Here is a 25,075-nt window from a genome sequence, read left to right as displayed (position 1 = left end):
AATTAAGAAACTGTAAAAAAATGTGATTTTAGTGCAGAAAAATAAACGTGACGTTAAGTTTAAGACTTTTAATATTTTACAAAGTCAGAAGTATCAAAGGAGTCACAAGAAATAACTTTAAAAAAAAATATCTCGCGTGAAAGTATATCAACGTGGTCAACACAATATTGTTTTTATAAAAGTAGACCTGCTCTCAAGTGATTTTTCTCTTCTTGCATTCAATCAATATTTAATTGTTTATATTTTATATATATATATATATATATATATATATATATATATATATATATATATATATATATATATATATATATATGTGTGTGTGTGTGTGTGTGTGTGGACTCGGTTATAGACACAATGAGTTTATTTCTAGACTATAGTCTTTACTGCATATTCATTGACAACCCTATCTTAAACATTTTAGTCACTAGTCACATATAATTTAACCGTGTACAGATTAGTATACATGTTTACGGACGGTATGATTAGATTTTTTAGCCGTAAATATGGGTCTATGGTATTATAAGAAACTTACCCGAACTAGTAAAAACTAAAAAGGGTTCAAATTTAGTGGTATGGGTGGATCTTTTTTTTAAAAGATTGTAGTAATATTAGATATTTAAAACTGAAGTAAGTCCGTAAACTACCGGTCAAAAAGATACCAAGCATTTTACCTTTAAAAAACAAAGGTTTTAAGAAAGGAAAAAAAAGTTATAAAAAAAGGTTGAAACATGGAATCGATTAACTTAATAATCTATATGTATTGTAAATAAAAATACCACATTTATTAAGTATTATAGTTAAATTCATATACATGAGAAAAAAAATACTCCTTTTGTTTTATACTAAACATAATTACATTAAAACATGTTTCTTCATACTAGTATCTTGACCAGTTTATTTTATGCGCTGAAACATATTTGGTTTACCTTGTTGGTTAAGCTTGTAACCGTTTGTTGTTGATTTTCTCTTGAACGCACAACAAAAGAAATAAATTAAAAAAAAACACACACACACACACACCAAGAAGCTTTGAAGTATAACCGCAAATGACCAACAAATCGCAAAGACCAAAAAGTAAGATACAAGTAATAGTCATCAAAAGCAAACCCAAGGTTCTTCACGCTACCTCACCCATGAGACCGACTTTCACTTTGAATGACTTTTCAACAGATTAAACATGATAAGTTTGATATCTACAATCTTTTCACCCGGTTCGGTTAGCCTTATTGGCGAAACCGGGCAAGTTGGTATGAAAAGGTCTGGAGGTATTTTACGTGTGAAAACAAGTTAAATTTGTTGACTAAGATGATTTGAAATTAGATAGCATAGGATTATCATATTATAAGAAGTATTAAAATGAAAATGTGAAACGTGTGAAAGAAACAGGTAAAATATTAGACCCATCGTGGTTGGCATGTACTTAGTCAACCGAGAACAAGTGGTAACTTCCTACCAATTTCATTTTGCTGTCATATATGAAGACAATACTTCATTAATTTACGCTCAGCTTGCAATTCATCTTATCTATCTTTCTTAATGGGCAACTGCTTGAATTCTTCTTCTGCTCAAGCGGATGCAACACTTACTTCCAGAACATCAGGTAATTTCATTGTAATTGATGTAATTATTGGATTCCACTAATTTCACCCCAATTCGGATTTCAAGAAATCGAATTGGGGAATTTTACCAGCAAAACGGGTCGATTCAGAAAGGGTTAATTTGGTTCGGGTCGGGACGGATAGGTTTCGGGTTGGTTTAGAAAATGGTTTCTTCTGTATATTACATAATTATCCTACTTGTATATTTATTTACTCTGATTCACGATTAACACGTTAACTTTCCCCTAATACACAATATTATGTTACGGGTTTTATTATTAACAGGGATATCAAAAGTGGAAAGTAAAACCAGTGCGTCTTCTGGTCCTTCGAGCATGACGATTTCGACTTACAGTGGTGGAAGCAGCAGTATAGAAAGCATTTGTACACCGAGAACCGAGAAAGAAATATTATCATCACCAAATGTGAAACCCTTCTCTTTTATAGAGCTAAAGAATGCCACCCGAAACTTCCGACCTGACAGTCTTCTAGGCGAAGGAGGATTCGGGTACGTTTTCAAAGGCTGGATTGATGAAGCCACCCATTTGGCCTCAAAGCCCGGATCTGGAACCGTCATTGCTGTCAAAAAACTTAAAACCGAGGGGTTTCAAGGTCACAAGGAATGGCTGGTAGGAATACTCTGTGTTACCTGTATTTCCCATACGCTTTCCCGTCACTGAATTTTGCTGATTGTTTAGTGCTTTTGTTTTACAGACGGAAGTAACGTATCTTGGTCAGTTGCACCATGCTAATTTGGTGAAGCTGATTGGTTACTGCTCGGAGGGTGACAATAGGCTTCTGGTGTATGAGTACATGCCTAAAGGAAGCCTTGAAAATCATCTTTTTAGAAGTAAGATTTCAAGTGTTTGCTTGATTAAGGATTGCATTATATATATAAATGTTCATCTAACGTTTATATGTGTGAACCCTCGGGTGGGCAAAAGTTTATATAAATGTTCATCTAAAGTTTATATCCGGGCTTTAACGCCCTGCTTGCGGTGCTCGCATATAACGTTTTTATGTGTGAACCCTCGGGTGGGCAAAAGTAAAATTGCACTAATTTTGACGTTATTTTACTAATCTCGTGAAAATAACGTTAAAAGTGGCGGAAGGTTAATCAGGCATCATGTGGTGGCGTTGATAGCCGAAAGACAAGGGCACATGCACCGATCAGCCGGTGTCCCGATGATTGAGTGCTATGTGCCTTATGTCCAAGGCTTGATGCAAAACTACTATCGAGCCAGGGGTCTCACCGGAAGCAGCCTCTCTATCCCTATGGGATAGAGGTAAGGCTGTCTACATCTTACCCTCCTCAGACCCTACCATAGCATTGCTATTGGTGGGATATACTGAGTACGATGATGATGATGATGATGATGATGATGATGATGATGATATAAATGTTCATCTTCTTATATGATTTTGTTTGGATTTACAGGGGGCCCTCAACCACTTCCATGGGCTACAAGACTCAAAGTGGCAACAGGTGCTGCAAGAGGCCTAGCTTTCCTTCATGATGCGAAAGACCAAATTATTTATCGCGATTTCAAGGCTTCAAATATCCTTCTTGATGCGGTACGATAACAAAAACACACTTTTTTTTAAATTGCACATGTTGGATATGTGTTATAAACAAATTATTTGATAATCACTACAGGATTTCAATGCAAAGCTATCGGATTTTGGCTTAGCGAAAGCGGGACCCACGGGTGATAGGACCCATGTGTCGACCCAAGTGATGGGTACACAGGGGTATGCTGCACCGGAATATATTGCTACAGGTTCTTACTCTTTTACAAACTTTTAATAGTAATCGACACTTGTTTTTAACATGATTATGAAATCACATAAACATTTAAACGTGCGTGTTATGACAAAAAAGGTCGGTTAACTTCAAAGAGTGATGTCTACAGCTTCGGGGTAGTTTTGCTAGAACTACTCTCGGGTCGTCGAGCTGTCGATAAAGATAAGAATGGTGTGGAGCAGGACCTTGTCGAATGGACAAAACCGTATTTAGGAGACAAACGAAGGTTGTTTAGGATTATGGATACTAGACTAGAAGGACAGTATCCTCAAAAAAGTGCCTTCACTGCAGCCACACTTGCTTCACAATGTCTTAACATAGAACCTAAATCCCGACCACGGATGTCTCAGGTTTTAGCCAGTCTAGAAGAGCTTCAAGCCACCAAAAGTGATTCAAAAGATCATCGTACGGGTTCTAGTCCGGTTCCTAGGTCACCCGTGGGACATCGTCAACGGCGGTCAACACCATCGGGATCTCCGTTGATCACACCCAGACAAAGTACCACTCAAGTACGATAATAATGATTAATAAACAAACAAATGTTGTAATTTTGTTGTCGTTTTTTATTGTTATTATTTTTTTTTGTGCATATGATTGAGTATTCGGGAAATTAGTATCACCCACGAGACATATATATGGGCTGTGAATGCTCTTTTAGTCAGTGAAGTTGAAATTATTTGTCAGAATTTAGACTCAATAGTTTTTTGACAAACAAATGTTGTAATTGTTGTTAGGGGATATTTGGATGTGTGTTTTGGATATTAAAATTAGAGTCAAAATTAAAACTTGTTACAGCAATGAAACTTATTTATCATTTACAATCAGTAAAAGTATAAAACTTACAAAATTATAGAATCTTTCTTCATCCAGTACCAAACTTTAAGCCCATTTTGCCATGAGAGACATACCTCCGGCGCCGCCGAGCAAGACTGCTGCATAAGACTTCATTTGCAGCTTAATGTTTCCTTGAAGCTTGGGGCCCATGAAATCGGCTGCAAGAAGATCGACTAACGCCATGTAGATAAGTAATCCCGATGATGAAGTGTTGAGTAACCCGACTGTGATTAACGCGCTCGGGCTATTCTCTTTGTACGTCTTTGACAACACGATCCCAAGAGCAATCCCGAATGGAGTCGTTACGGAGAAGAAAAAAATCATTACTGTTTTCTTCAGTCTTTTATATTCAGCCTGTTATCGTATATTCATTTATAATTTTTATCATATATATGAAGTTTGTGAGATAGAAACAGCATCTTGTAGATTTACAGGGTAAGAATGACCTAAAATTTCGACATCGCATCCAATCACATACAAAATAATGTAGAATATATAAAATACCTGAAGAATGCAGCCACCAAGGCCCATGCCTTCAAACATTTGATGGAAACAAAGAGCTGCCACCAACGGCTTAATCGTGCATACATCACTTGACGCCCCGACTCCAAGCCCTATCACTATCGAGTGAACAACTATTCCAAGTTCAAGCACCTGATCGAGTAATCCATCACCGTTAATCTTCACAAATACTGAAAAAAGAATTATTAATATTTATATGAATTAACTAGCTAGCTAACCATGGCTACGACACGGTAACGAAGAAGTTGCCGCCCTATGGCGCCATTTTGGCCATGACTGTGTCCATGAAAATGCAAGCCACCACCGGTCACCGCCATCTCCTGGTCGATGGGCTCATGACCGCCTTCAGCTGCTACAACAGTGTTCTTCGTATACACGCTTGTAGCCATCGAGTCCACCATGAGTGTGAAAATAGCGGACAACATAGCAACAAAGCCCGTGAAAGGAAACTTTTGCCACGGGTTATCAGCCAAGCAACTTGATCTCAACATGTCAAAAGAGTCGGGCAACACATGCATAAATGCAGTGGCCAATATGATGCCCGAAGCAAAAGCTTTCACGATCACAAAAAGGCTGCGGTCGGGGCTAAGGGCGGGGATGGAGCGAGTGATTAGAGGTAAGCATACACCTGTCATGAGGATGGCTGCTATGCCAATGATCTTTAAGGGTAAAGCTTTGGATTTGTTGTTACAAGGGTTGTTGGTTTCATCTTCACACTGTGACAAGGCTTTGGTACATAGACATATCATAAATAATAATATAATGAAAATTGAGACTGTTTTTGAATTGGAAGACATGTTTCTTAGTTATTTGAAGATTTCTTGAATTTTGTTTGTTGGGATGTCTTTTGAGTGATTCTCAATGGTATATATATATATATATATATATATATATATATATATATATATATATATATATATAAAAGCTTGTCACATTACATACACACATTAATTATGTAGGGTGGATCTCTTGTCAATCATGCATAATATAGTGTTAAGGTTAAATATTTCGCGCTACTCAACAAAAGCTCAATCAGATAAATTATCTGAAAAAAAGAACAAATGAGAAACCTTAATCGGAACTAAAACAAAAATCTTCCTTATATAGGGGACAGACCAACACAACGTTTCAACTGACTATTGATCAGAATTGACGATCATAATAGTTAACATTTAAATAGTTACATCAATGGAAACCTCTCAACCGGAAACACCATCAGTCGTAACTTAGCTACCAGCAATGCTCAACTATCGCTAACGCCTAATTATCACTGACCAACCGTAGCCACTAATAACCATTTGTCACTGATTGGTGGTAAATCATTAAACGCTCTTTCCTTGGACCCCGGTTTGAACTCCCGGTTTCGTTGATGCATAAAATAAATATAAGAATAAGAATGAACGAGCTTACACTCAATACCTTCTAATTCGTACGCCCAACTTCCTTTGATATTAAGTAAATACAAGTTTTATAATGATACTAAATTCAACGTAACCTAATTATATATTAATTAAACCTACGTATATATTTTATAACCAAATTTATTAGCATATGTTTTGTTTTGGAAGATTATAAATATGAGTTGAAGACTTACATCTTAATTCATGTAACATGTTAAAATGATAAATGAAGGAGATAAAGAGATTGGAACGTAGAAGGATGAGGTCAAGTCAAAATGGCAGAAAGCAAAACGACGACGTGGAATATAATTTACTCGCAGTGTCATGTCTTAGTCCATGTGTGGCTTGTGTTCTATGCGCACGTCGTCACCGTGTAACATTTTACATTCACAAACTTTGAAATCCCAATTGCTAAATATTATTATTATTATTATTATTATTATTATTATTCAACCAAATACATCGATCAAGGAAAAAGAAAATAGGCGGTGACAAAACGTATATATTCACCTTTTTTTGAAAGAAGGTTTCACACTGAATTGGTCAACTTCGGTTTCATAATATTAAAATATTAAATTCTATAACTTGGTCATAGTTTTTGTTTCCTTGATTTTCTTTTGTGGACAATATTTTTACGGTTCATTTGGAACATGAACCAACAACTAGCTTACTTGTTTATCTTCATTTTTCAAGTAGTGAAGATCGTCTTTAGGTGACACCATATGTAAGAAAACTATCTATCTCAACCTGAAACCATATATATATATATATATATATATATATATATATATATATATATATATATATATATGATTGATTTATTTTGAGAATCACTTTGAGTTTTAAGAACTCGAAAGAACTTAACGTAACAATTTTTTTTACACGTGTGTAATACGTAAGTGTAAGTGATGTACAAAAAATTACGGTATTTTTTTACACACCGAACCGACTTTTTACACATGTGTAACTAACGTTTAAACTTGTGTAATTATCAAAAATACTTATTCTCTCTCATGCTTCATTTTTTTAATTAAATTTAATCTCAGCCACATATTTCATATCATTTAGTTAAATGTGTGGTTCAAATTTGAGTTCTTAAAGTTCTTAAAACTCACCATGGTTCTCAAAATAACTCTCCCCTATATATATATTTATTTATTTATCACAAATAGGACTTAAACCAAAAACCTCTCCGTTTTAATTGAAGTCTCCGAGTGATTCATCTTAAGCTTTAAGCAAGGGATCATTGGCTTTTGAATGAAAACTTTATAATAATAATAATAATAATTAATAATAATAATTATTATTATTATTAATTATTATTATTATTATTATTATCTACTTAGAGATTGTTCTTAGCCAAAATTTTTCGCTCAAACTATTTTCCTATTTTTATTAAAAACTTATATATGTCAGCTAATCAAAAATCAAAAACATATCAATCCACCATTTAATCAACTAATTAATAACCTTAATATAAAGATTAACAATATGTTGGTATTTGTGTTATTATAATAAAAATATTTATATCTTGAATGAAATCATATGTACCTTTTTTTATTAAATCAATTTGTAAACATTTTTCAGTGTAGGAGATTAATATGGTAAAAATTAATGAACGATATTAATAAGTCTAAGTAGATAAAAACAAGAAAATATGTGAATGAATAACATTTTTATTTTAATGTATTCATTCAACCTCCATGGATATATTGAATTCTCACCCATCTCTTTCAAATATGTAATACAAGCGTGTTTTAGTCATGCTAATTTTTTATATGATTTTCTCTTTTAATGCCATTTACAATGACATATCTTATCATATTTGGTTACAATTCGTTATTTCATTAAAAAAATATAATTACAACTTATAAAATCACTAAATGCGTCTTTTTTATGATTATGAAGAAATTGCGTAAGAATGCAACACGTATTCGTATGAATATCCACTAGAAAATATAATATGAACTTATTAAACTATTTAATTTGATAAAATACATGTTTTTTTAATTTATCATTTAACTTTTATAGTATAGTTGTATTTCTTTTAAGCTTCCTGTGCATTACACGGATTCTAAAACTAGTTATTATTATAAATCAAAATCTACTCCTCTCACAAAATATACTATTTATCATTTTTACAAGTTGATGTGCATCATGTACAAGTACTATATACTGCACGTGTTTTAATTTGAGTTCGTGGCCGATATAATAACAAATTTAATCTGATTAGTTAACATGAACTTATGTGATGCATGCAGTCTGATTTAATATGCACCACGATTTAATCTGATTATTTGATACACACTCATGTGATATATTACAACCATGGATCAGTATTAATGCACCCTTTGATCTTTCATCGAAAATAGACAAAGGTGCTTGAATAAATTTCTTTACAGTTTTAACTTGGTTATTATTTTGTGTGTTTTACGTTTCAGTCTAATTTTTATGAAATAAAACACGTTTATGGTTTAACGTTTTTATATCTAATTTTAATGTCTCTGATACGTGCCAGTTGCCACTAATCCATACCCACGTTTTATACCCATGTTACTTTAGTTCAGTTCATGCAGTTATGTATGTTTACATTATTTCCTATTTTCATGTTTGGGGTAGTTTGTTTATTTGTCTTTAAATACCGTATAATTGCTATTAGAATAGTTAAGAAGATTATTGAAGTAAATTACTATGTCTTGTTATCTCTATTTCTTTGGAGCTTGATTCACTCAAAGGATTAACTATCTTGGGAGGTTAACCATCTCGAATTGGTTACTATCAATGGTGCTTTCATCGACTTACTCACCTTCCACCATGGACTCACACACCATGTCAATGATTGACGACATGTGGAGTCTAATCGAGAAAAACCAACAACAACTCTTGTTACTTTGTGTTCAACTCGGCCTAGAACCTCCACCTCCACTGCCCACTCGCCCACCACCGTTACGCCATGAACCGCCACTGCCGCCTTCTACACCTCCACCCAAACCTTTTGCTACAAAACCCTTCCTACATCAAATAAAATCACATGTTTCCCAAAAACACACCCGTGGGCACCACACCACTACGTCTATTTTATGTTCGGTTTACGGTCCCGCCGCGAAACGAGGATTTTAAATGCTATTATTATTAATTTTTAGAATGAAAACACGATTACCCAGTACCTAGGGGTCGTTTTCGTAGTAGATCCATGGAGGGTCACATGGGTGGTTGGTTATAATCGTTTTTTTTGTAGGCAAGGAAAAACTTATTTCACAACATGTGGTGTTTCTCATATAGTCAACTTCTAAACAAAACAAACTGTATGTGTATACTGTTATTATTAAATATTATTAATCATTTATTAGATTACAAATCACAGGATTTATTATCATGAAAGGGCTGTAAAAATTGGTGTCCGTTTTGTGATGAGTAATGGAGTCGGTGGGTCATATTTTAATTTCTCGTTACGTGGTAATAATTATTTGAAGATTTGTTAGCAATTGATATAGTGCCCCAACGGTGTATTCATTTGCCGTCTGCAATCTACTCAAATTGCATAACAATATAAAGGTAGATGATCATAAGAAAAAAAACAAATCAATACGACGTGTTGGGTTTATAAAAGGCAAGAAATGAGACGCTCTTTAACAACACAAGGGTATCGATCAACCAAATTAAGGAGGAGATAAAAAGTAAATTCTATGGGTTATAAATACGGGGAAACCAGCATTAAGACCCTCATGTTGCGTTGGGGGCATAAAACCATGAAAAAGTAACGTAAAACATTTTATCAAACTTGTGCGTTGATAGAGGCGTTGGACATGCGGTTCGCGAACGGAAAGTAGTTGTAAACACGTTCAACCACACACGCCTGTTGCGGCGTGTTAACACGCAAAATTTAGACCGATGGGTAAAATGTTATAATAACTATGCCGACTTATGCCTAAACTTGAACAAGGAAAATTAGGCGTACAAGCGTTGATCCGAACACGCACAATGGATCATGTTAACTTACAAATTTAGACCAAAACATTAAATGGAAAATTTGTAAATGATGAATAGTATTGGAGACCAAAATTGAAAATGAAAAATTATCGAGGTTAAACATGAAAAATGACTTGTGACAAACCTGTATAGGATAAAGAAAAAGTATAAGAACTAAAATTAAAATATGAAAATGTAACGTCTCAAAATTTCCATACCAATTTTGACAATTTAGGAAGTTGAGGGAGCAATTAGTCATTTACTTAAATAAAAATATAAAATGCTCACAAAACGACATATCTCCGATGACTAATCGGATGAAATCAACACATGTTCAATGACTAATTAAATGAAATCGACATGTGTTCGATGACTAATCGGATTAAATCGACACGTGTTCGATGGCTAATCAAATGGAATGGCATGTGTCGCCACATGTTAACATGAAAGGACATGTGTCATCACGAGAATGAATGTTGGCGAGCGGCAGTCCGACCGAGGATGTGACGATATAACTATAAATAGCGGTCACTGGCTGTACTTTGTGACGTCCCGAACACCAAACCACTCTTACTTTCTCGAAGTTTGTACCACCGAGTTGGAGTCCTAACGCCACTCAAGAGTTTCAACGTTTCATACCCCGACGTCCTACGTATAGTCGAAGTACTCCTCGTTCGTCCTTAAGTGTTATACCCGTTTATGGTAAGAGTTATATTTAAGATGTTTCCATTCACAACTTAGATCCTAGTCGAGGGTATTGCCTAAACATTGGAAAATTTATGTATATATATAAGCTTTCTATATATAAAGGTTTACAAGAATAAATATGTCTTTATTATTAAGAAACACAAATTGTCAATTGACTTTCTAAAGGAAGGAACATTAATTTTCTTATATAAAAGAAAATATAAATGATTAAACTAAAAATGGTGACGGGCATGTGGTACCTGGAAGGGTGACAATACAGGTAGTCGAGTTTCTTGTCTAAGGAAAGTAGTTTGTTTAAATCCCAATCAACCGTGGGACCCGTTTACTTTCCTGGAGAGCTTGATGAGAGTGTTCGAACCTATTAGGCTAAAACATGCCACACCAAACGTAATACGAACTAAAGTAAACATTTTGTATAAAAATAACTTTTATATCAAAAGAAGTATTTTATCAAGGTTTAAAGCTATAAATCGGACTAAAGGTCTGAAGCTATATCATTTGATCTAGATAAATTATTAAACTATTATTCTCAAACTATAGGTTTGAGATCATCGTTAATCAAATACATAGAAACTGTTAATTGAACAACTCATCAAAAGGTGAATAAGATCAACCCTTTTTGTGTAAATGCTTATACCTTCTTACAAAGTATACAATCTTTTAAAATTATGGACATTTATCTATATTTAAAGAGATTTATCTATATTTTAAGAGTCAAAAAAGTATTGATATGAGGGTTGGTTCAAATCCTTTAAAGCAGATTGATACAAGGTAGTATTAAACACTCAAGCTAATATACACATGTGTTTGTATCCTTACAACACTACATACATATTGTCCATGGGGCAAGTAATAGTCCCTAGGGCGCGTAGCCGTCCTTTAAGTGGTTTGTGCATGTGTTTAGTTCCCGATGAGATGAGATTGAGACTCACTGAGTCATTGAACGCTATTGGTGTTGTGTCATAACGAGTTATGAAAACCTTTTATTGAGTCAACGTTATTTACCAGCATATAGCTAACATATTTTTAAAAGTGTTTTCAGGTAACCAGGAGTAAGGTATAGAAGTGAATATGCTTGGTGGAGATATAAGATTGCTATGCGTATGATACAGCTTATGGGTCAGATAATTTTGTAAATTAAGCAGATGAAAACATGTTTTATAAAACAAGAAATTTTGTAAAACAAAAAAAGGTAATTAATTCTCTATTTTATGAAAGTAAATATTTTATTAAACATTTTTCCGTTGCGTAACCAAAACTTTGATAAATTAATAGAATCGGTACCAACTATTGGTCACACATGTAGGCCCTAAGGCCAGGTGTGACAGGTTGGTATCAAAGCCATCAGTTTTAGCGAATTAAGTATTTCACATTTCTAGGGCTTTAACCAGTTTATGTTTAAGCAAGTACGGATAGGATAGGCATGTGTATAGTGGATTCTTGGACATAATAACTAATACATACTTGGTATTTCTCATCTGTAGTATGTCGAAAAGAGGAAATTCATACATTGACGTCAATAGCGAACCCTCAAGGAATACAAGGAGAAGATTCAATAAAACCATTGAAAATCCAGAAACAAATGTTATCCCTCCCACCGATGATCAATTCATGCAAAAGGAGGGTATGCGACATCTAATTGCAAAAGGAATTGCCGAAGTTTTCCTAGCAATGCTCGAGGCTATGAAGAGACAAGAACCATTGAGCAAGGAGAAATATAACACGTCCAAAAGAGATGAAGACGAACATGCCAGCTCTAACACTGATGGTGATTATGAAGAAAGGAAGCCTAAGAAAAGTAAGACGGAGAAAGGTTGTAGTATAAGACGTTTCAGAAGATTAAGCATGGAGACTTTTATGGAAGTGATTGTGCTATTACTGCACTAGGATGACTTGAAGAGATAGAAGCCATTACTGTTATCAATAAGTGTACTGATGAAGAAGCAATTCAATATTCATCCTTGTCATTTATGGGCGAAGCTCTACAATGGTTGAACGCCCTTATACAAGTCAAGGGTAGATTATACATGTACAAGCTTAGTTGGGAATAATTCAAAGATCTCGTGACCAGGAAGTTTTGCCCAATGAGCAAGAAGGATGAAATGCAAATCAAGTTTCTGAACCACGAGGTGGTTGAAACGAATCTCAAGGACTACAATACGAAATTTCTAGAGTATTGTAGGTCAGTACCGCACTTGGTAACACACCAGAAAATAACAAGCTCACTCGTTATATACTGGGTTTGCCAAATGAGATTAGAGATATGGTTAGATCATCTGTACCTCAAACCACCAATTCAGCCATGGAATTGGCTGGTTACATGATGAATGGGCTGATCAAAAACCGTGAAGAAGAAAAGAAAGAAGGTATTTTCAAAATATAAGTTGTCTTTAAGAGAAAAATGATAGAGAAAACAAGAAACAATATGGTGGGGAAAATAAGAAATCCCAGTCATCATTTTCGATGTGCAAGATCTGCAACCAAAGACATTTTGGGAAGTGCAGGTTTGGCAAGTCAGTCACCTGTACTAATTGTAAACAATTGGGTCATCGCAAAAAATAGTTGGAAGAACAAGATAACTTGCTATAGGTTTGGTGAGTTGGAACATTTTCAGTTTGAATGCTCGAAGAATAAGACTGGAGGAGACGGTGCAAGTGGTAGTGTCACCAAGAACGAGGCCAAGAAAGGAAACCCATGAGTATTTGTGCTTAACACCCAAAAAGAAGCATAAGTGCCATACGTTATAACCGATACGTTTCTCGTTAATAATGTCTATGCTAGAGTTTTGTTTTACTCGGGTGCATATCAAAGTTTTATATATATAATATTTTGTAGTCTATTAAATGAACCCTTAGTTAAACTAGACAAATCCTTCATAGTCAAAACAGCGAACAGTGGTCTAGTCAGAATATCTGAAGTCTTGAAGAATCACAAAATTTTATTAGTAGGATATGCCATACATGTTCAATTGTTGCCCATGACGCTGGCTGGTTTTTATATCATACTAGGTATGGATTGGTTATCCGATAACCAAGGCTGTATCTTATAAGATAAGAAAGCTATTGAAATTCTCGCAACAAATGGTAAGACCATCCAAATTGCGGGAGACAAGGATGTTGGTCACGTTTGCTTAATCTCAAAGATTAAAGCTAATAAATGATTGTGTAAAGGATGCTTAATAGTCATGGCATGTGTGACAAAAGAACCCAAAGAGAAGAAACTAGAGGAAGTACCAATTGTCTCAAAATTTCTCGACGTTTTCCCAGAAGAATTACTAGGAATAGCACCATAGCGTGAAGTTGAATTCAGAATAGATCTAGTACTGGGTACAACACCTATTGCTCGATCCCCGTATAGACTAGCTCTAATAGAGATGGAAGAAATGAAGAAACAATTAGATGATTTGTTCGAGAAATGATTCATAACATCGAATTTTTCACCGCTGGGAGCTCCGATCATGTTCGTGAAAAATAAAAAAAGGTTAAATGAGGATGTGCATCGACTACCAAGAGCTGAACAAAGTAACAATAAAAAATAAATACCCGTTTATGAGGATCAATGATCTATTTTATAAACTACAATGCGCAAGTTATTTCTCAAAGATAAATTTATGTTCCGGTTATCACAAGTAAAAAGTATAAGAGGAAGACATTTCAAATACCGCATTAAGAACAAGATACAAACATTATGAGTTCACGTTCATGTCGTATGGACTTAGTAATGCTCCAACTGCGTTCATGGATATGATGAATTAGATCTGCAAACCATATTCGGATAAGTGTGCTATCGTTTTCATCTAGGATATACTTATTCATTCTAAATTGGAAGAGGAACACAAGTATCATCTCATAATAATACTTGAATTATTAAGAAAGAAGAAATGGTATGCTAAATTCTAAAAGTTTGAGTGTTGGCTTCACGAAATACAAATTCTTGGGCACATTGTAAACGCAAGTGGTATTCAAGTAGATCCCGCAATGATCAAGGCTATATCCAAGTGAGAAATATAAATCACCAACTGAATTTAGAAGCATCCTAGGTTTTGTTGGGTATTACAAGAGATTTATCAAAGATTTCTCCTGAATAGCAGTCCATTTGACTTCGATAACTCGTAAGTCAGCCAAATACGAGTGGGGGCCGAAGCAGAACGATGAATTCGAGACTTTGAAGCATAAATTAACAAATGCACTTATTTTGGCTTTGGCAGAAGGGGAAAAGCTTTTGTAGTCTATTTTGATGCTTCACACACTGGAATGGGATGTGTGTTGTTGTACGGAACTAAATTTATAGCATTTGCATCATGATAATTAAAAATTCATGAAAATAATTATACGACTCACGATCTAGAGGTAGCACCATAATATTTTCATTAAAGTTATGGAGGCACTATCTCTACGAAGTCGAGTTCGTACTTTATACGATAATAAGAGTTTAAAATATATCTTTAGTCAGAAAGAACTAAACTTGAGGTAAAGATGTTGGATGGAAGTCTTGAGTGATTATGATTGTGAAATCATCTATCACGAAGGAAATGCTAACGTTGTGGCTATGCGTTAAGTAGGAAAGAACATGATAAACCTAAAAGAGTGCAAGTTTTAAGGTTAGAACTTCATATTGTGATGGATCAACTGAAAGTGCTCGGAAACAAGCTTTAGAAGAAAATAAAGTTGTTGATGAGAAAAAAATGGTACCATTGACCGACTGGTCAAAGGTGAGGCTGAAATTCTCCGAATGGGGAGGAGAATTTGGGTACCGATTGTTGGAAACTTATGAAGAAAGATTCTCGAGGAAGCTCATAAATCTAAGTAGATGATGCATCCAGGAAGCGACAAGATGTACCCGAATTTAAGGAATGGTTACTGGTGGATTGGAATGTAGAAGGATATTACCATTTACGTTTCTAAATGCTTGATTTATCCAAAAGTCAATGAGGAATATCAAAAACTAGCAGGTTTACTGCACTAACCTGAAATACCAATCTGGAAATGGGATATGATAACTATGAATTTCATTATGAAGTTACCCAAAAAATTCTCGACAAAATGATGCAATATGGGTTATTATAGATAGACTTACTAAGTATGCCCATTTTTTTCGATACAAGAATCATTCAGTGTGGATAGGTTAGAACACCTATATGTTGACAGCATAGTATCCATGCACGGTGTACCACTATCTATTATTCCGGATCGAGACAGTCATTTCATGATAAAGTTTTGGAAAAGTTTCTAAAAAGCTAGAGGTACACGCTTAAATTTAAGTACGACGCATTGTCCCCAAACAGATGGACAGAGTGAAAGAACTATCCAAACCTTGAATACATGCTTTGTGCCTGTGTAATAGACCTAGGAGGAGATTGGGATACCCATCTATCCCTAATGGAATTCTTGTATAACAACAGTTATCACACGAGTATCCAAATTGCACCATTTGAAGCATTGTACGGTCGTAAGTGTTGAAAGACCAAGGGACAATCAATTGTCAAGTGATGAAATAGTTCAGAAGACAACAGGTAAAGTAACACAAATCAGAGAATGATTGAAAGCAGCTAGAGATAGACAGAAAAGCTATGCTAACATTCGCCGCTAGCCTTTAGAATCTCAGGAAGGATTACTTCGTTCCTGAAGTTATTTACTTAATCAGTGAAAAAAGTATACTATAAATCGGAATCTGGGAAGTACACCTTGATCATTTCTACCAATTTAAAGCCCATAATTCTTTAAATAGAAATTCACTTACATAATCTATATTACGAATCCTTTGTGTACCTTTGATTGTCCATCTTTTTGAATATCGGATATCTATATAAGGCATTCTCCAGATAAATTAAATCAAAGCAATTGGATGTCGAATTCGGAAATATGTGAAATGATCGATCAATAGAAAGACTCCAACACTCCACTATTCCATACATCACACTAGATAGATATCATATTCACATAATATGATTCACTTCAAGATTCCTTGGTGATGAAATGGTAGACACGTGAGACTTAAAATCTCGTGCTAAAGAGCATGGAGGTTCAAGTCCTCTTCAAGGCATAATATTGAGAATGTTCATTCAATGAGCAATTCAATAAGCGAGATCGGATAGCAATACCGATTCGATCCGAGCTCTCTTAGAATAAGTTCGACAATGGATCACGAAATCTTGGTCATCTTCTGTATCTAATGAATGGGAAGTCTGCTTTAAAATTTCAAAGCGTCCGCCATGCACCCACCCCTCAAGTATATGCATCAACAGGAATCACACAAGGGTAGATTATAAACCTCTCATAAAATGACCGACCGTAACGCAACAGTGAATTTTGCACTGGATTTTCCCCAAACGGGTACTGTCGAGTCGGGTAAATTCAATAATAGACGCATGTTGGAATTCTAGCCTTTCTTCGCCTTTCATGACCACATATCTTTTTGGCTAATACAAAAAAAGTTAATTTATAAACATAAATTACCTTATATTAAAAAGGTATGAATTCCACACATAGCAAAAAGTATTAGTAGGGTCTGAGGAGGGTGAGATGTAAGCAAACCTTACTTCTGTCCCTAGGAAATAGAGATGTTGTTTCCAGTGAACCCCCGGCTCCAAACAAGCAACATAATAGTAGAATAGTAGGTAAAGCATAAAAACATAATATTGAAAAAGTGTAATATTTAGTATTAAAGAAAAAAAGGTTGATAAGCAGACAAAATAATTATAATAAATAACAGTATTAGTACGTAGTAAAAATAAACAATAGTAGTTTCAAAAACAAATTATATCAAGTAGGTATGGTTATGACTCTAAGACATATTTCTAAAACCATATAATCTCTCTAGAAGTCCTTAATCCTAATCCTACGTCTCAAAAAAGTTCTATCATCAACCATATCTTCAAAGAGATGCAGGTTTATCAGATTATGCCTAATCGTCTTATCCCAAGTCAATTTGGGTCTACCTCTACCCTTATTGCCCTCTGTAGTAATGTTTTCTACCGATCTAACATGATCTGTCATTTGTCTTCTCTTCACGTGTCTAACGCACCTCAATCTCCCTTCCCTTATCTTATTGATATATTAGCTACCCCTAATCTTTCCCGAAAAATGTCGTTTCTTATTCGGTCAGATCAAATGAAGGGTAAAGTTAAAATGTAAAGGGAGACAAAAATGAGAAGCGTGAGAAGGATTTGTGACCACACAAAAAACCCCTTAAAAATTCAAAAAACAAAAAAATAACATAACTCAAAATATAAATAAAAAATGAAAAAATTAAAAATCTAAAATGTTTCTGCCATCATTACCGTTAAAAAGATGACAAAAGGACACAATGCCGAGATCAAAGACACGATGAAGAAATGAACAAAAGACACAATTAAAACTAAAAAAGACACAATATATCACAAGATATAACACAATGTCGAACAAAATATAGCACAACGTTGAGTGATATAACACAATATAAAGGAAAAAAAGACACAATGTTAAGGAAAAAAGACACAATCAATGACGAAAATAAACACAAAACACAATGATAAGCAAAAAAGACACAACGACTTTTTCACTTACCATTGTTTTTTTATGATAACGAGAAAGATGGTGGAAACATTTTTTATTTTTTATTAAATTTTGAGTTATAATTTATTTATTTATTTACTTTTAATTTTAGAGGTTTTTTTTTGTAGCTACAAATTCTTCTCTTTTTTATTTTCATTTATAGAATAACTTCCTATTATATCAATTAAATAATACTTTTTTAAATTGATGAGTGTAAAAGTAACAAGAATGAATTTAGTGGGTATATATTCTTCTAATTTACATTTTAAACAAACGTACAAAAAAGATATAAAATAATAATAATAATAATAATAATAATAATAATAATAATTAGAGCTATATATTTTTAAAAGGGTTTTATATTTTTATTTTAGAGTAAACTGCGGTTTTCGTCCTTATACTTTGTCCAAATCTAAAATTTTAGTCCAATAGTTTCAATTTGTCCTTGTGGTTTCATTTCACTTGTAATTAAACCCAAATTCATTAACCCCGTTAATTATGGTCGTTAAACCCATTAGCGTGCCCCTCACGTGAGAGGTAGTTTTGTCCTATAAACGGTTCATCCAATTTACCGTTTTAAAACGTAACGGGCTAGTGAATGGCCACCAGTATTACCATCTAGTATAGATTTATAGATCAGCTTTTAAAACATTGATTTGAATGTTATTAGATTAAATCACTTAATTTTTTATTTTGAGGTGGCCAAAATTTGCATCTAGTTTTAGATCATCTTTTTTTTTCTTTAGGATCAAACAATTTGTTCAAGCTTAAAGAGTCAAATCTTCATAATTTGGGCCAGTTTTTGTCAGCCCAACCCAAGAACGTAGGTCCAAAAGATGATTAACTCACCGGTCACCCAAAGCCGACGTATAAGATTGATCAAAACCTAACTCTCTTATTACATAAAATGCTAAGATTTTACATATTCAGTCATTGTACTTAGAGGTGCACAAATCGGGTTTTTTTAATATCCGGGTTCGGGTATGGAACTGGTTTTGGGTATGATCAGGTATTGAAAATCGGGTATTGAGATAAATCGGGTAGGGTTCGGGTAGAGTATTGAGGAGAAAAACTCAACCCTATGTACCCGGGTAGGGTATGATCGGGTTCGGGTATTGAAACCGGGTACGACCGGGTATTAATACCCGATTTTGAATTTGTAATCTTTTTATACATTTTTTAATTTGTTTAAAATTTAAATTTGCTTTGTAATGAATAAAAATAATTAAATTATATTACAAAAACCATAAATCCAATTAATTTCAAATTATTTACTTAGTAATATGCATTTTACAAAAACTTAAACATAAAAGTTGTGAAGTAAACATAAAAATATACTATAAAAACTCATGTATTATTTCGGGTATTAGAAAATTAGTATCGGGTATCGGGTATCGGGTATAACCGGGTATCGGGTATAGGGTATGACCGGATCCGGGTATCTACGGGTATAAATCGGTACGGCTCCGAGTACGGGTATTGACCTCAAAATGCATATCCTATCCATACCCTACGGGTAGGGTCGCTTCCGGTTTCGGGTATAGAATACCCGGGTATAAAAAAAACCGGTTCCGGGTATTTTTTTTCGGGTCCGGTTTCAAATACGGGTTTTTTGTGCACCTCTAATTGTACTCTATGGTAAGATTTGCAAATCTTTTATTCACCCTATAAATTTACATGTTCGATAAATCTTAAAAATATATAAACAAAACATTTAAAAGCTCTGTGGTTGCTCCCCTACATTCTCTCAAGCACCATATTGTTTTATTTGTAAACGAAGATTTCTCATGCATTTGACCCGAATTCACGGATATGGGTCTCACTAAACCCCGAATTCACGGATTATTTCTTTTTGTTTATCATTGTGTTTTGTGTTTATTTTCGTCATTGATTGTGTCTTTTTTTTGACATTGTGTCTTTTTACTTAATATTATGTTATATTACTCAACATTGTGTTATATTTTGCGGTCTATTATGGCTTTTTTAGTTATCATTGTGTTGTTTGTTTATTTTCGACATTGTGTCTTTTCGCCGTTTTTTTACGAGTGGAACATTTTGGTTTTTAATTTTTTTTCCTTTTTTATTTATATAACGAGTTATGACTTTTTTTTTTATTATTTTTTTGCACTTTTTTAGTGGCTACAAATCTTTCTCACATTTATCATTTTTGTTTCACTTTGTATTTTAACTTTACGCTCTTTATTAAATCCTAAGTATATTATTGACTTTCTTACGATAAATAAAATTATATATATATATATATATATATATGTAAATATTAGAAACCGAATACTATAAAACAATCCCGACGGGAAATAAAAATACTTGCTAACATATAAAGAACACTAGTTTAGTTTATTACAAAAATGCAATATGTATGTACGTCTTAGTTACAATTGATAACTCCCTTCTATACAATTAATAGGTTAATGACTATTTTTACAAAGTCAAGCGTGATAAATTTCCTAACATCAAAGGTTCTTCTCTTAATTTGACCGAAAAATAGTCATCTAAATACCACTTTTTTCGTATAGTTTTTTTAATGAGTTATGCAATTAACTTGATTTGCTGTAAACTAAGTTCATTGGGTAAGGAACAATTATTAGTATTAATATATATTTGTGTAAGCTTGTGGAACACCACTAGGTTAGACTAGGTAGATTAGTTCTTACGATATCGAACCCCGTGAGAGCTTTTCAGAGGGTTAGTCAAGTGTTCATCATTTAAAAAATAGTTATTACTATACGTAACGGAAGCCAGGAATTATGAGACTTGTAGACCACGTTTAATTTACTTATGCCGCCAAGTTTCGTCATCACGATAACAAACATTTCGGCAAACAAGGCTTTTTTGTCTCTAAACTTTTTTAAACAATGCTTCTTTTATAAGAAAAAAAAACATATTCATGCTCAAGAATGTCTGTTTTTCTTGCGTATATATTGTTTCTTTTCACGAATAATTGCAAGCAAAAGAAAAATATACATGACCAAAAATATCAACCACCCATTTATAAATCTTGACTTCCATGCACAAATTAATAGTGTCATGTTGCATTAATAATATCCATCTTATGACTCAAACCCCTAACCGTTATTAGTTCTTCAACATCAATGATTATAAATATATATACTTGATCAACCATTGTTAGTCATTCATGAGAAGTTGAGAACCTAATTACCATGCCATATTATGCAAATCTTATTAACATCATCATCCCAATCTGCCTTCTCCTACTTGTCAATTACGCAGCTGCAGATGTAAATTCATATATGCCCTTCTTTTCCGTTTCGCGTTAATACTGGGTCTTACTATAGCTACACCACTCCCATTTGTTTTCACATAATCCAACGGCTTAGACGGTCGTTTTGGCCAAAAGAAAAGGTTAAAATTTGAAAATTATTGATCAGAACAGTCATCAAGAACAATACCCGAATGGTCGTTTTGATCATAAGGGTCAAACTTTTAAAAATATTAGTTAGAACGGCCGTCCAATATTCGGGGCGACCGCTCTGACTATAGACGGTCAAACTTTGAAATTTTTTTGATCAAAACGACACCCTCTGTCTATATTTGGTCAAAACATCGGTCCCTGCTTATGTTTAGCGCTCTGTCTGACGGGTGTTTGAAACAATGTGAGATTAGATGCCATATATCTGCAGCTGACCTGTTTATATTTCATTGTGTTATTTTTTTCAGTGGGTGAATCATGGTGGGGACATAGCTAACCGACGATTCGCGTCCGATGAATTCATAATCAACCCATCAACCGTGCACAAACTCAAGCTAAGGTGGAAGTTCTTCACAGGACGAGACATATCAGCGACACCCGCGGTCGCAAATGGAGTTGTTTACTTCCCATCATGGAATGGGTTCTTGTATGCGGTGAATGCCTTCACTGGTGCTCTTATTTGGCAACAAAATATAGGTCAATTGACCGGGTTGCCCGCAACTGGAGTGTCCGTGAATGTATCGGTCTCAAGGGCCACTCCAGTTGTCGCTGGCGATCTTTTGATAGTCGGAGTCTATGGGCCTGCTGTCGTATTTGCGGTCCGTCGGAACTCGGGGCAGCTCATATGGTTAACGACGATTGATCCTCGTCCTCTAGCTCTTATTACTGCTTCTGGAACTGTTTATTCTAGGTAAGTAAACTTAGAAAATTTTTAAATATTATTATTGTGTAGGTAAATTGTTGGCAAATTTCCTACAAATTAATTTTACAATTATATTTTCTATTTTTTTATTAATCATAACATTACAAATAACACGAATAATTTATTTAATGTTAAAATAGTAATTATATATATTAACTATATTAATGATAAAAATAAAATTCAATATTAATTTGTATCATTTTTTAGTAATCTTAATAATATAAATATATTTATTATGTTTTCCTACAGTTTATTATGAAATTAATGAATATACTAGTTGATAATGTATATACAATTAATAAATGTGATTTGTTAAAATTTTATTTGTTGTAAATTTATCGACAATTTTTCAACGAAAACCGCGCTTTATTGTGGCAATATTACGGTTAGTTTTTTTTCTTTGGAAATTTGTTGGAATTACATTACGTAAGAAATTAGTTGAACTTTGTTTTTACGAAAATGAGTTATTTTCTAGCAGTTTATTATGAATGTATTCGAATTACTCGAACTTGTAGGGGATTTTACGTTGGAGTGTCATCTTTGGAAGAAACACTACCTGCCGATAAATGTTGTACGTTTCGGGGAAGCCTAGTGAAAGTAGACATAAGATCAGGAGCGATTCAATGGCAAACGTACACCGTTCCTGACAATGGTGGTAGGCTAAACGGTTACTCAGAGGCTGCCATATGGGGAAGCAGCCCCTCGATAGACGTGTCAAGGCGACACGTCTATGTGGCCACAGGAAACCTCTACACCGCACCACCAGAAGTGATAGAATGCCAAGAGAAGCAAAACAATCAAACCACAAAACCAACACAGCCCGATCAATGTACCGGACCCGGCGTTAGGTTTAATTCGATAATTGCGTTCGATATAAACTCGGGAAACGTTGTTTGGTCTCAACAACTTGGTGGTTACGATAAATTTTATTTTGCGTGTTTGGTTCCGAATAATCCCAATTGTCCGCCGGGGCCAAACGTCGATGCCGACTTCGGTGAGGCGCCGATGTTGCTCACGATCAAATCGAACCGAAGGTTACGTGATATTGTGGTGGCTGTACAAAAGAGTGGCTTTGCATGGGCACTAGATCGTGACAATGGTGAAATTGTTTGGTTCAAAGTAAATATAATACCTTTAGTTATATTTATTCTACAAATAACTTTTTTCTATTAAAGTATTTTTATTTATCTTAAGACATTTTTGTATTAGTTATATTTAACTTTTTACAAATAATTCTTTAATAATAATATTTTTTTTACAAATAATGTTTTAATATAGTTTAAATTAATTCACAAATAACGTTTTATATTAACTATTTATTTTCTTAAAGTTACGTTTTTATATCAACAAAAAAGGTTCTTTTATTTTATTTTATAAATAAGATATATTATTATTATTATTATTATTATTATTATTATTATTATTATTATTATTATTATTATTATTATTGTTTATGAGGCCCATAGAGCAACCACATTGGATGGTCTAACGTCATTCCAAAGTTTTTATTTATTTTTATTTTTAAGTTGAGAAATAGAAAGAAATGGAAAGAATTTTTAAAAAACATGTGTTTATGAGTTTTTTAATGAAAGAAAATGAAAAAAAAAAAAGAAGGAAAACTTTTAATAATTTTCTCTCATAACTTTCATTTTGAAAATGAACGGATTTGAAGGGAAAATAAAATCTCTTCCTAACTTTCTTCAATATTCTTTTAATTTTTTTTCTATCAAGCACGAAGTTAAATAATATATTGTTTTTTCCATCATAACGTTTTTCAATTATTTTTTTTGTAGCTTGCGGGACCGGGAAGTAATGAGGGAGGAGGGATATGGGGCGCGGCCACAGGGTGTACACTAACATCGTCAATGGTGCTCATTTGCCATTCACACTTGCACCATCTAACCAAACCACAACCGCGGGTGGCTGGGTGGCTTTAGATGCAAATACTGGTCAAATTCTATGGACCACGGCTGACCCAAGCAACGACTCAGCTGAAGGGCCAGTGTCTGTAACTAGGGGTTTGGTGTTTGCAGGATCAGTGGCTCCCAAAGGTCCATTGTATGCGATGGATGCCCAAAACGGGAGTGTTTTCTGGTCGTATAACACCAGAGCCACGATATACGGTGGAGTATCAGCAAGTTATGGTTGCATATATGTCGGCCATGGGTACACTGTTGGTTTGGGAAAATTTCATCCTTGGACTCCAGGAAATTATCTCTTTGCCTTTTGCATTACTTAAGTGCAGGTAGTGTACAACAAAATAATGAAATAAATTTCTATTTAGAATAATAGAAAATTAAATAATACGAATTTACATTTGATAGAAGATGTTTTACTATAATTCAAAAAATATATGACTTTGTAAATTGGTTAGATAATTACAATGGTGGGACATGTGATTCAGGCAAAATAAGATGTTTGGGTATACTAACTTAAAAAGTTGAATGTTTGTGTTTAGGCTGTTGTCTATGTTCTCTATGGAAATATTTTAAAGCCCTTCACATCATTACCACGTAAGAAATGGGACTTTGTGTTAGGATTAAACATACACACG

The 25,075-nt window shown here is 34.1% G+C and overlaps 2 protein-coding genes and 1 pseudogene across 3 annotated transcripts; 2 read left to right on the top strand and 1 right to left on the bottom strand.

The window, feature by feature from the left end:
- The first annotated feature begins 1,444 nt into the window (after window positions 1–1,444).
- On the top strand, window positions 1,445–4,176 carry LOC143608037 (putative serine/threonine-protein kinase PBL3). The gene is made up of 6 exons (XM_077083249.1): window positions 1,445–1,603; window positions 1,887–2,230; window positions 2,316–2,451; window positions 3,040–3,176; window positions 3,259–3,382; window positions 3,484–4,176. Exons 1-6 carry the CDS (start codon window positions 1,540–1,542, stop codon window positions 3,921–3,923), a joined length of 1,245 nt encoding a protein of 414 aa, XP_076939364.1. The 5' UTR covers window positions 1,445–1,539; the 3' UTR covers window positions 3,924–4,176.
- A 108-nt stretch (window positions 4,177–4,284) lies between these two features.
- On the bottom strand, window positions 4,285–5,558 carry LOC143607628 (putative zinc transporter 10). Its single transcript, XM_077083004.1, has 3 exons — window positions 4,980–5,558; window positions 4,744–4,893; window positions 4,285–4,593 (listed from the first exon to the last, which is right to left on the bottom strand). Exons 1-3 carry the CDS (start codon window positions 5,556–5,558, stop codon window positions 4,285–4,287), a joined length of 1,038 nt encoding a protein of 345 aa, XP_076939119.1.
- A 15,799-nt stretch (window positions 5,559–21,357) lies between these two features.
- Window positions 21,358–24,841, top strand: LOC143607619 (uncharacterized; annotated as a pseudogene). The gene is made up of 4 exons (XR_013149006.1): window positions 21,358–21,627; window positions 22,067–22,509; window positions 23,037–23,640; window positions 24,315–24,841. The product of XR_013149006.1 is annotated as an uncharacterized LOC143607619 (transcript).
- Window positions 24,842–25,075: the final 234 nt, after the last annotated feature.

This window comes from Bidens hawaiensis, unplaced genomic scaffold (genome assembly GCF_021521415.1).
Source record: "Bidens hawaiensis isolate Kalapana, Puna unplaced genomic scaffold, B.hawaiensis_p1.1 tig00002125_1, whole genome shotgun sequence".
Taxonomy (NCBI): Eukaryota; Viridiplantae; Streptophyta; class Magnoliopsida; order Asterales; family Asteraceae; genus Bidens; species Bidens hawaiensis.
Note: the sequence above shows the minus strand (reverse complement) of the source record. Positions and strands in the feature narration are given on the sequence as shown.

Bases quoted from the DNA above. Each gene is read 5' to 3' on its own strand.
- LOC143607628 (XM_077083004.1), bottom strand. From the start codon at position 5,558: ATGTCTTCCAATTCAAAAACAGTCTCAATTTTCATTATATTATTATTT. The intron at 4,894-4,979 runs GTTAGCTAGCTA...TTACTCGATCAG, and splicing joins GTTACCGTGTCGTAGCCATG to GTGCTTGAACTTGGAATAGT. The intron at 4,594-4,743 runs GTATTTTATATA...ATACGATAACAG, and splicing joins TTGGTGGCTGCATTCTTCAG to GCTGAATATAAAAGACTGAA.
- LOC143608037 (XM_077083249.1), top strand. From the start codon at position 1,540: ATGGGCAACTGCTTGAATTCTTCTTCTGCTCAAGCGGATGCAACACTT. The intron at 2,452-3,039 runs GTAAGATTTCAA...TTGGATTTACAG, and splicing joins TGAAAATCATCTTTTTAGAA to GGGGCCCTCAACCACTTCCA. The intron at 3,383-3,483 runs GTTCTTACTCTT...ATGACAAAAAAG, and splicing joins ACCGGAATATATTGCTACAG to GTCGGTTAACTTCAAAGAGT.